This window comes from Diuraphis noxia, unplaced genomic scaffold (assembly GCF_037042655.1).
Source record: "Diuraphis noxia isolate RWA-SAM2 unplaced genomic scaffold, SU_Dnox_SAM2 contig0004, whole genome shotgun sequence".
Taxonomy (NCBI): domain Eukaryota; kingdom Metazoa; phylum Arthropoda; class Insecta; order Hemiptera; family Aphididae; genus Diuraphis; species Diuraphis noxia.
Genome location: NW_028301714.1, coordinates 66,367,608 through 66,380,888, shown reverse-complemented (window position 1 = coordinate 66,380,888; position 13,281 = coordinate 66,367,608). Strand labels below are relative to the sequence as shown.

The 13,281-nt window shown below is 26.9% G+C and overlaps 1 protein-coding gene across 6 annotated transcripts in view; it reads right to left on the bottom strand.

Moving 5' to 3' along the window:
• Positions 1-3,578: 3,578 nt before the first annotated feature.
• LOC107169039 (uncharacterized) overlaps positions 3,579-13,281 on the bottom strand; it is a 16,228-nt gene continuing 6,525 nt past the window's right edge. For 2 of the 6 annotated variants that reach the window (XM_089225344.1, XM_089225343.1), the window contains exons 2-6: positions 7,007-7,196; positions 6,870-6,941; positions 6,435-6,633; positions 4,696-5,124; positions 3,579-4,630 (exon numbers count right to left, since the gene is read on the bottom strand). In XM_089225344.1, the coding sequence (XP_089081470.1) occupies positions 4,322-4,630; positions 4,696-5,124; positions 6,435-6,633; positions 6,870-6,931 (999 nt within the window). In that variant the 5' untranslated portion in view covers positions 6,932-6,941; positions 7,007-7,196 and the 3' untranslated portion in view covers positions 3,579-4,321. Of the gene's footprint in view, positions 4,631-4,695; positions 5,125-6,434; positions 6,634-6,869; positions 6,942-6,963; positions 7,197-10,684; positions 10,827-13,281 lie in introns of those variants that run through there. The other 4 variants (XM_089225348.1, XM_089225347.1, XM_089225345.1 and 1 more) reach the window with 3 other exon arrangements.

The following is a 13,281-nucleotide window of genomic DNA, read 5'->3' as shown; positions in this document are numbered from 1 at the left end:
AACCACATTTAGAATGAATATAAAAATGAATTTAATGAAACCACCTGATCAGTCTAACTGCGAACCTGATGGTGATTTGAATTTAATGTACAAAACAAATATTAATTTAGAAGATGGTAATGACAGCTGCAGTTCAAGTTGCTCGTCAAATCTTTCACTTTCTTCATTGTCATCAATTGAAGTTTTCTCGGAAGAAAATGATCCACCCAATGTCACATTGGAAGACTGCTCTAATGCCTATTTTGCCGGGTATTTAGGTAAAAAGTGCGTTGATAAATTTAAATGCAGCATTTGTGAAGGCAACATGTTGAAAGATATTGAAGATGCTACTTTTAACAATCAAGAATTTTTAATATTTTGTAAAAATTATTCTTCCGAAAATTCTTTATTACATTTAAAAAGGCCAACAGTAGATTTCACAGAGTTTGTGTCCTTAGCACAGAAAATCATAAAAAAAACTGTCGAAAAAATGCCTCATAAGAAAAATATTTCAAAATTTATTTTTTCCAAAATTAAAAATGATTTATCTTCAGTTATAAATTTCAATTCTTCTTGTGAACCACACATCGATTTTCTAGTAACGCATTTAATTAATTGTAAATTGTTAAGAGATTTTAATTGGAAATCAAAAAATATTAAAAGTAATGCTAAAGACAAAAATAAAAATAAGTTAAGTATTTTAAAAAATAATTGAATCAACATAATTTATATTTATTAAAAATACAAATAAAGTAAGTTTTTATTTTAAATTGTTAAAACGTATTTATTTATTTTTTTTATGTCATATTTGTTATTTATATTATTTTATACATTTTCCCATTTAAATACGACGAATACGAAAAAAACAGCTTGTATTAATTCAACGCGTCGAGCTGTCGAACACATTGGATACTATTTCTGGAATAGAAATGGACCCACGATACTACGGTCTACGATAGTTCCTACTTGTCTTGTTGTATTCGTCATGTAGGATCAAATTGTTACTCGTTATCGCAAATTATTTATATTAAGAGGACGTTTCACCCGCATGTGTTGTCTCCGTCTTACAAGTGCGTAACATTGCAAAAACTGTTTTGCGCGGGAAAGAACCGAGAAAGATACAGTTATAACTAAGAAACGAAATTTTCACCACATAAAAAGGAGATTTTTTTCTGTGCAATATCGTTTTTATTTTTTCGATATCACTTATACAAAAAAAATTCTTATTGTTTTATAATACATTAATTTTGCGTTTTTTAAGCACGAATAACTTTTTTTGTAGTTCTGATATCGAAAAAATAAAAACGATATTGCACAGACAAAATTCTCCTTTTTATGTGATGAAAATTTCATTTCTTAGTTATAACTGTATCATTCTCGGTTCTTTCCCGCGCGAAACAGTTTTTGCAATGTTACGCACTTGTAAGACGGAGACAACACATGCGGGTGAAACGTCCTCTTAAAACCGGTATTTATAAGTGTACGACGATATGACCCCCCCGTTATTCTCTGTCTATCTAATTATAATTTTCAATGAACAATGCAACCGCGCCATCTATCGATATTTAATCAATGCCTTAATCAAGTTTCCAAATCGTTCATAGACATGGGCTATCTATGTATATTTAATCAATGGTACACAGAACAATGGTTAGTACGTAATGGTAATTTCTTTAATACTTGCTAATCTAACAAACCAAAAAAATAATATATTTCGGGGTTTCTACGACAAATATAACTGTCATGAAGAATCATCTTCAGTCATGCAGGATATCGTTATTATATTATTTATAGTGGTGGCAGGGTCGTGTAACAAATCTAGTTTAACGCATACGCGAATTTTTCATTTTTTTTCTTTTGGAAACCTAAGTATTTCGACGAGTTCAGAACGATGGTGCAAAAACTAATTGGCGGAAAGTTTTTATTTTATAGTCTTACGAAGTTCACAACTTTCGGCGCTTACGCATGCGCATAACACTATTTTATCGGAATCTACGAACTAAAGTCTGGCGAACAAAAGTCCGGTAAAAAGACCCGCGAAAAAAAGTCCGATGTAATAAAAGTCCTGTTTATTTATTATACATAATGTGTCGTATAAGAAAACATTAATGTTATTAAAAATAATAGCAATAATAATTTATAATACAATTATTACAATCAATATTATAGGTAGGTACTAAAAAAATTAAAATATTACATACAATGTAACATTATAACTTTTTGGTCAGATTGATAGTTACTTTTAAACAAAAATAAAATATACAACAATAAAATTTCATGTCATACAAGAAAACATTAATCACCTTGGCGGTGTCCTAATATTATGTACCACTTGAGTTAAAAACTCTTCAACACTAATTAGCTCGAAGTTATGAATTCCTAACCAAAAAAATTATAATGTCATATTTTTATTTTTATTCTACCTACCTATAACGGCTATAACATTGATTGTAATAGGTAATTGTATTATAAATTATTGCTATTATTTTTAATAACATTAATGTTTTTTGTACGACATATGTATAATAAATAAACCGGACTTTTAGGTAGAATACCATTTTACCGGGGTTTGGTAAGTTCCCACACGAAACATAGCAGGTAAGCGAGTGCATAGTAAGTTCCCACACGCAAAAAAATACACTTGTACGTAAGTTCCCACACGGAAAAAGTTAAGTTATTAAGACTTAGGAATGACAACTTAAAATTTGTGTTGTTTTTATATTGGATAAAAAAAATCCAATTCAATTTTTTTAGGTAAACAATAATAATAATAATAGAAAAAAAAATCAAATTTTATTTGGTTTATTACGAAAGCTCAAACACTTCACATATGTGATATCCATATATATAGTCATAGTGTCATACTGTGTATAATTTTTAAGTTATAAAAGTTATATAAGTTATTTGTTAGTCCTAAGTCTGAATAAAGTGGGAAGGAAGTTTGTGTTTGGCAAGGCTGAACATTAACGAATTAAAAGTTAAAATTATAAGCAATTTTTATCAACATTATTATGTGTCTGAAATTTTTTATTTTGATTATAAGAAAATTTTAACTTTAAATTAAGTTAAGTTACTTTTCTTTGCCCAGCCTTGGTGTTTGGTATAATTTTTTTTTCGTGTGGGAACTTACGTATTATCCATACGTAATCCAGGGGTAATTTTTACCTGCTATATCTCGTGTGGGAACTTACATTCGCCCATTTTACCACGCTTATATAACGATTACCTATATAGTATATTGATATACTAAATAAATTTTTTTTGTGAAATGTTCTTATACCTATAAATAGCTCCAAATTTATCATATTATTTTGAAAAATTCGGAAAATTCTGTTGTAAGTATATAGAAAATGATAATTTAAATTACTGGTAAAAAATTTAAGTACCTTAGGTTTTCCGTTTTTAAATCAACAAATATATATAATTATATTATTAATAATAACAAATTAACAAATAAATAAGAAAATCGTTAGTTTACGGTTGAATATCCAATGTCGAAAAAATGTTAACTTCAAAGACATACATAAATAAATATTAAATATAAATTTAGGCTTAATTTTTTTTTTTTTTTTAATAAGTAAATTAATAACAACTTATGAAGATCCTTGTTTTAAATGGTTAAGTATTGTGATAGAAGAAAACATTTTTTATAGAGAATATAGACTAACAATTTTATAATCACGCCAAAAAACAAATTCAATTTTGTCAAAAACTGATTTTGCGTAAAACTTCCATTGTATTCACTACGTTTTTGAAAATTACTAAGAATTTTTAATTTTAATTTCTACAACGTGCCAACCAGATTCCATTCCCAACCAGAAAATAAATTGAAGTTGAAAATCTACTCTTCGTGTACTCACAAAAATTAAAAACGCACATCATCATTGTAAAATCAATGCATTTATTCAGAATCTAAAAACATCTATATTTTTAAAGTTTTAGGAACACTAATCTAGAATAAAAAAGACTTTCTCGGTTTAGTGTGGCAATATTTTTTCATCATCACAGTTTATCATAGGTATATTAATGATATTATTCCATATAGATAAAACTTAACGATAAAATAACATTTTACCAAATTTTAAAATCTAAAAAATATCGGAAGAGTTAGAGCTCTATAAGACTTATATAATGATATAATGATATATAATGATCTTATTATAAGACGTAAACATTTTAATTTTTAATTTTAATTATAAATATTCAAAATTATTGATATTAATAATAATATTATAATAAATAATAATTAATAATATGGTATTTCAGATGATTCATTATCCATATTTGATAATTCTGCAAGTTTATCATAAACTACTAATAAAGTAATTTTTTAATTTTGTATTTATGATAAATATTGCAGAAGTATTTTTTTAAACTCTTCAACATCAATTTCTTGAATAATTTCAACATTATTTGGTTTATGAGTTTGTCCCGAATAATCAATAAGTGTTCCACCGCGTGCCTCACCATCCATAACTGGTGTCATATTTGTAACTATAGACTTTTTAATCAGTTTTGGATACAACATTGCAGCTGCAATTAAAGAATCACTAGGTTCCCAATTTGGAAATTCTTTAATTTTTGATTCTGCTGAATTTAAAAATCTTATAAATTTTGAATTAACACGACCGAGTACATTTTTTCTCCATGACTATAGAACAATACAAAAAATTACCGATCAATTATTTAAAGTAATTTTTACTTTGCATATCTTACCGATGATATATTAGTTGATAAAATTGTCTCCCAGGGTAGTAATAAACTAACTTCTCTTATAGTTGAATTAAAAAGTATAAAATTACTTTCTGGATCCGCTCCAAAATTAAATTCAACACCTGGACTTCTATTCCCGATACCATTAACACTACCACCAATGACATAAAATCGCTTGACTTTATAGACAAATGTTGGATCCAATGATATTGCAAGAGCGACATTTGTTGCTGGCCCAAGCATAAGTATACTTAATTCACCAGGATATTGATTAGCTAAATCAATTAATGCGACTGATGCATGCTTGGATCTATCAATATTACTAATAATTTCTCGATTGAATTTAAAATCACCAAATCCATCATTACCAAAAAAATTATCAGATGTGTGATTTTCGGTCAGAGGTTTGGATGCACCAGAGTAAACTGGAATCTATGAAATAAAAATAAAGGTTTGAATATAAAACTCATGTACAGTGAAACCTCTTTTAACGGACACCTCTCAATAGCGGACACCTCCAAATAACGGACGGAATTTTGGGAACGGTGTAATGTGTACTCACTGTATTTCCCCTCTTAATAGCGGACACCTCCAAATAGCGGACGACATTTAAGCGACCGAGAGTGTCCGGCATTTAGAGGTTTCACTGTATCAATAAAAAAACATTTTTCTTATTATATACACATAGACACTATAATATGTGTTGGGAAATATCTTGATAACAATTGATCATCTTTTTACGTTTATCTTATCTATATATAATAATTTTATAATATTCAGCTCAGTCATATTATTTATCTTTAAAATAAAAATAAGATAAAATTCTAGTTATCATCTATACGTACCTATCTAGAAATTTTATTTTAATGGATTAAAAAACCTATTACTCGAAATAAAAACACCTTGATACAATTTATAATTTGTACCAAGTATTTCAATATTAATTAACAAATTATTAGTTGTGTAGTAACTTAACGACTAACTAACAATAGCAAATCACTAAAACAGTTACTCCTGCTACCGCGTATAACAGGGAGAACCCGTTTGGGCGCATATAATGAAAACACCTTTGGGCACAATAGGTATTGCTATAGCCGTGCGCACGGGTGGTGCAGCCTATGCCCCCCCCCCCCACCTGCGGAAACTTGAAAACTATTTTTTTATTCAAGTATGTTATTGCCTTATTGGCATGGTGGTAAAAACAGTAGTGAATGCTGAATAGTGATAAATTGTAAAATAGGAAATAGGAATGCACCACCTGCACGCCTATGGTTATTGCAACTAGTAACCGAAAGATTCGAAAGTATATTAAAAATGAAATTTGTCATATTATGAAGTCTAAAAATTTAACAGTTCAATTCCATCCTCATCAGTCATCACCAGCGAGAGATTATTTAGTAAGGTATAATAATACAAGTTAACACCGAGACAGTCGGGCAGAAGAATTTAAACGATAAAACGTTTGATGGATTTTATGTTGTTGTTCAAGTATGGTTTATCTGTAATTTATTTATTTATTGTTACATTGTTTTGAAGTATTTGAATACGAAATTTTTTTTTTGCCTAAAACCATCACTGAAAATTTTTAAAATTTGAATCAAACATGAGTTTATCTGATATACATCTACATGAAAATGTATTTATTTTTATCTTCGTTTAGACAAAATGTAATACATTTATCAATCATCTTTATTTAGATAACTGATAAATTATTAGTTATCCCAATATTGAATTATAGTTACTTTTGATTCATCTGCGATTGTCAATGTCTTGAGCACGTTTTTATTTACGTTGGTCAAATTAGTGTTACCATAGGTGCAAGTTATTGCCACAATTTCGAAATTCGTGTCGAGGTTGGCAGATATCGATAGTGTAAGCAAAAGTGCCATTGCATCATCAGCACCGGCATCCGTGTCAATCACAAGTTTATCACTTTTCACTCTATAATAGAATCACTTTTTAATTCAAAATTAATTCATACATTCTTATAGATAAAATACGCAGAAAACTAGTGACGTTTCTTGAGGATGGTTTTAGATTTTACTGATTTTAGAAGCATCACCCTCCCAAAAATATTTCACAGGTATGCCACTAAACACAACTGTTATATTTATTTAAACAATATTTTAATACTTAAAATATAATTTTTTATTTAAACTTTATGAATATCATTTTACCTTTTAAATAATATTGTCAGAATTAATCCGAGTAGAATTGTAAATTCTGTTTTTTTCATCATTTTTGCATAACTAAAAAATTAAATCAAATTACCTTAATGAGTGTACGGCGTGTAACGAGTTTAAATGTTGCTAACATTTTTAATTTTACGTTGAAGGTCTGCGATATATGGGGTCCAAGGGTCTATATTGAATTTTGTGTTTGTTATGTTTATCTTTATTGGAAAACACCTTCGTTTTAGGGTGAGTCAATTGCACCGTTTTGCATGGTTAAATATAGATTATTAAGATCCAAGGTAAATTTTGAGTTATTGATTACGCGACCAGCTAGAAACATTGATCAAATGTATTAAATTAGACAATTAATATAACTTATGTATATATTATGAATTTAAGGTTGTGTAATGTGTAATCAATGTTCAAAAAAATATGTAATCATATATTATTTATTGATATATAATACAATATAACATGATTCATGTGTGTCATATACGGGAAATTTATTTCTTTCGCTATACCTACTTTAACGATATAAGTTTCATAAAATAGTATAATGTATCATATTTAAATTTTACTATTACATTAATTTATAAGTATACATTTTAGATTCTGAACGAAGTGATGAATGTATTAATTTTACAATATAATGTGTTTTTTTTTTGTGTCTGTGTACAGCATAACTAGTCGAAATAATGCTTCGATTTCAAACTTTGGGGGTGGTTTCCGATGTAAAAGTGAATAGCATTATAAAGGTCAAAAGTTAACATTTTCCAACAGTTTTAAAAAAAATCGAGAAAAACAAAAAAAAAGTGACAAAAAAACAAGAATTTTTACGCAAAACCCGTTTTCGACCAAATCGATTTATTTATATGGTTGTAATTCAAAAACTAATCACTGTAAATACTTGAAAATTTCACTAAATGTTTATGTTAGTGTTATCTGTGTACAGTTTAATTTTCAAAAATTTTTGAAATTTTTTTGAGTTATTTATAGACAACCGAAATTTTCAATTTTTATGATAATTTTTTTTTGAAGTGCCGGTAAAAAAATGTTGGACGACCAAAAAAACTTGAAAATTTAATACAAGGTTCCTTATGAGTTTTTCTTATTTTAGCTAAAAAAAATTAAAAATCGTAAGTCACAATTTTTTTTTTATAAGCGTTTATAGTTCAAATTTTTACGAAATCTGTCGAAAACGCGAAAATATGCAAGTAATTTTGAAGTTGAAAAATCATAAAATTTTTTGTGTTTATAAAATTATAACTAAGAATTAAAAATACAACACTAAGTTTTCCTTCAAGTAGCTATAGATAAAACTCGAAGCATCATTATAGGAAAAATTTTAAGTGCGTTTGAATTTTAAATTTTTCGAAATAGCGTAACGATAACGATTTATCCTCCAACGATTTTAAATATTTGTTATTATTCAAAAAGTATAAGTCGTAGATTAAAGTGAAAAATTCTTAATATTTTTCTAAATAATAGGGATAAACAAACTAAAAATTAAGGGGAAAACGGTAAATTTTACGCACAATCAGTTTTCGACAAAATCGTTTTGATTTTTGATGTAACTTTAAAACTAATGAGCATTGATACATGACATTTTCACCGAATGTTTTTATAAGTATATTCTATCCGCCATGAAATTTTCAAAAATTTTTTACTTATGTTGTACTATTCATAGATATATGCAATTTTCGACCATTATTAGTTTTTTTAAAAATTAATATCGATAAAAATTTAGTTTTTGGATAGAAAATATTGGAGATTTAATACAATAAGGCTCTTAACATATTGTTACAATAGCAGTTGAAAAATAAAATAAATTTATAGTCACAATTTTTTTTTATAAGCATTCAAATTTTGAATTTTGACAAAATACGTAAAATCACAAAAATTCGCAAATTGTTTTAAGTTAGATATTTATAAAAAATTTTCTTTTTAAATCTAAGATTTGAAAATTTAATACAAGATTCCTTACAAATTTGTCAATTTTTATCACAAAAAAAATGTCTACCGGAAATTCAAATTAAATTTTATTAGCATTTGAATATCAAATATTGACAAAAATTCGTGAAAACCATGAATATTTGCAAATTATTTTATAGTTCAAAATTCATAATATTGTTTGTATTTATATCTAAGGTTATAAAATTCAACACTAAGTTTTACATAAGTTTTGCTTCAAATAGCTATAGAGACAATTTGAAGCGTCATTATGGGAAAAATGTTTTGAGCGTTTGAGATTTAAATGTTTATGAAATCGCGTAATGATAACGATTTATCCTCAAATCAAGTATATTATGTATAATGTATATCTATGATTATATAAGGTATTATGAATTATAATAACTACATGCAATGTTTTTGGAAAAATTGATTAACCATGCCTTGTGCAAAATGCATCTTAATTGAAAAATAAAATATTTGTTTCGAAATAGAATATATGACAATATTTAAATATAATATATCCTAGTCCAGGGGTCGGGAACCTGCGGCTCTTTGGATAATTATCAATATATCAATATCCGTAAAATATAAATTATATTATACTAAATAATATTATATTTGTATAAACAATAATAATAATATAAATATAAGTTTTCCATATTTTCTAAATTTAAGACGTATTATTATGTTTTTATTGCCTACTAAAAAAAGGTTGTCCAAACCTCCAGTGTGGCTCCTGGATATCATAGTTTTGTATTTTTTTGAAAAAATGGCTCTTTCCTACGAAAAGGTTCCCGACCCCTGTCCTAGACTGACAAATCATCTTCGTTCAGAATCGTTTTTCGTATACAATGATACCTATCATTACATTCAAATTTAATCCCATCCATTACAGTAACCTACTGTACAGCAGAGCGACATACCACGACTTACCCGCTTTAAAAAAAAATAAATTTACAAATAATTATTTATTTATATAAACATTATAGATTACTATATATAAATAAATAATTAAAATTCATTAATACGCTTCTTTTTAAATTATATATGCAATGATCTGGGAAAACTCAAACTGGTTCCACGCATACTAATTTGATAATAACCGATTTGTCTCACGTCAGCAAGCGTATTTGTTTCATAATAGATTATTATGTTGTTGATAACGACCCAAATGTAAATGTAAATTTTTTTTTAATATAACAAGTACTACTTTTTTGATGAAATTACTCATTTGAATTTCGAACTATATAATTATGTAAATATTAACTAGGGACAAACAAAATTTTGAAAATTTAAGCTAGGTTAATGTATATTATTAAATATATTATGAAAATATTTTGTAATAATTGTTTCACTCCCCTGTAGTAGAAAAAAATTTTTTTTGGAGAATTTTCAGCAAACCTCCAAGTGATGATTTCTCCTAGATTACACTAATGTATAGGCTGAAATAACAAACTATAATTATCATTTAATCTATTCTGTGCTATAATACGTATCACTCATACCATTTTGTATAAATTTTGAACCTAACTCGCTGTTATCTAATAAAGGTCTAAAAATTGAATTAATTTATTTTCAGCATAATAAACGTCTAAAAATAGATTATTGACACACAGTACAGCTCCGTATAGACTTAATATTTATGTCTTAAATAGGCGCTTACCGGCTTACCTAAGTGTTTACACTTATGAGTTTATGACCCTATACATTTTTGCTTTAGATCTAGGCTCAACTTTTCGATTTTGTTAATGCTTCTTATGCAATGGACAGTCAAGGTGATTACAATAGTAAGTCATTCATTTCAATTACATATTCAGGGTCAGAATATTAATCGATGTATTTCGATGTATATACAATTCAATTACCTATTATATGTAGATTAGTTATTATAAGTGTTGAAAGTTTAGTTGAGTGGAGTGGAATAGTACATGGTTACCACCATGGTAGATTATAATCTACCGTTATTACCACTCAAAATGTTGGTCTACTACTCAGTGGCGGACTGGACGACCGGGATACCGGGAAATTTCTCGGTGGGCCGCTGCTGGTATAAAATATATATTTATTAATATTAAAATGGTGAAATAATAAATTAAAATATTATCTAATAAGCAATAAGTATGTACTATGTAATATAAAATATTATTAAACATAAAAACCTAGATTTCTGATTAGGTATTATAAAATGCGGGACTAGCTTGTGTTCGGCCATACCAGGCTTTACAGTAGGCTTACAGTAAGTTACAATAGTAGGTCCCTGTAATAATATTATTGTGTACGAAAAACGAGATTTTAGGACGGTATGTCTATAATATTACTATAGGTAGGCAATAGGCATATTTTATAATATTATTGTGATTAAAGTAATTAATTTTAGTATTAGGCATAAGTATCTTCTACAGTAGGGTAAATTCATTTTTCCCCAAAAAATACAATTGAAAATGTCATTGTGTGTATAAAATACAACAATAAGTCAATATATTCTTAAAAGTTTCTTATATCCACGAATAATATTTATTTTTAAATTACAACAAAATAACCAAAATCGATATTATTGGATTTAATATGTAATTTCGTCCAAATTTTTTTTTTAATAATAATAAATTTATTTATTGCTAGTAGTTGATAAATGTGAACAAAGTGTATGGTTAACATATGAATTTACTAGCTTTGCTCTATAGGTATACTGAGGTAATATACCTCTTATCGTAGAGCAAGAATACTAATCTAGATGTAATTAAAAAATGTAATTTAATTTAAAATAAAGAAATAAAAATTCACAATTTGAATTTAAAATGTCCATAAGAAATTACTGTGTTTATATATTTTTTAGATTTGTTGGCCATAATAAGAACATTATGAGAATCTATATTTTTAATTTTTAATCCTTAGTTATAAAAACTGAACATTTCATAATTTTTTAATTACAATGATTGATAATTTTCAAGATTTTGATACATTTTGTCAATGTTCAAACTTTAAATGATTATAAAAAAATTTGTACCTATGCATTTTTTATATTTTTCAACCGCTATAGTAACAATATATGAGGAGCCTTTATTCAGTACCTTTTCATGCACTTTGGGACAACAAATACAATTTTGTTGATATTTATAGAAAAAAAATTAAAAAACGTGAAATTTTAAATTGCCGTAAACAGTTCAAAACAAGTCAAAATATTTTGAAAATATTTTTGTGTATAAAAAATGCTAATATAAACATTCAGTCAAAATTGCATGTATCTATGGTCATTTGTTTTAGAGCTACATCAAAAAATAAAAATAATTTTACTTTTGTTTTTCACGGCACTTTTGAAAACTACTGGAAAAACTACCAACTAGATTCACTACTTTCCTATTAGAAAAGATAATGTTGAAAAAATCTAAGTATTTTTTACTGTCCTAAAAGGTGATGACAGACACAAAAAAAAATTTGAAAAAACACGCATCATTGTAAAAACAATACATTCATCGCTCCGCTCAGAATCTAAAATAGTTATTAGGAATACCTATAGGCAGAGCATCCACATGACGTATAAAAATATATTATATATTTAAAAGGCCGTTAGTATATTGAGGGCCTCTACAATTATGATTTTCCCGGGCTGTGTTATTCTCCCAGTCCGCCACTGTAAGTAGTCAATCACCAAAACTTAAAATACTTGTAACTAATTAACTACTTAATCGTTGGTGGCACGACTTAGTTTTTAGGAGCCAATGACATAAAATCTGCTTGGGTCCTAAATTTTTAAAATAAATAAAAGATATACTTTACAAATTTATGTTGAAAAATAAATATTTAATTATATAGTAAATAAGTAATTAAATTAGCTTTAAACATAAACATTATAACATGTGACAAAGCATATTAAAAAAATTTTAAAAAAGAAATAATAATAAACACCTAGAAATTATTAGTAAACAATTTGACAATAATAATACGGGGAAAAAAATTAATTAAAATGTAGGTACTAAAATAAAATATTTTAAATAGATTATATTAATTTTTTTCTTGATTTTAATAGTGCAACTAATTCATCGACATTTATTTTTTGACTACTAAAGTACATTAAGACTTAAGGTTTTTATGTCGTTAGTTTAAATTTAAGTTGGAGACCTCTGATACTTGGTACTGTGACACACATCTATTTAGGTATATAGCCCCTCGGCCCTCATATATACTCCAACCTATCATTACGTTACAGCTATAGTCGTTCGAATTTTATGATGAATCTGAATACTTCATGTAATAATGTACAAAAATACGTCATTTAAAAAAGTAATAAAGCTTAAAAACATATATATGTTAGCGGCAATATTTATAATATAATGCCCAGTAATTTTATATAATCCCTGAGGATTTTTAAAGAACTGTATAATATTTTTTTTTACATACATTTTTCAAGTATTTTGTATAATAACAAGGCATTTCAAAAAATGACAAACAACAAATTGACAATATG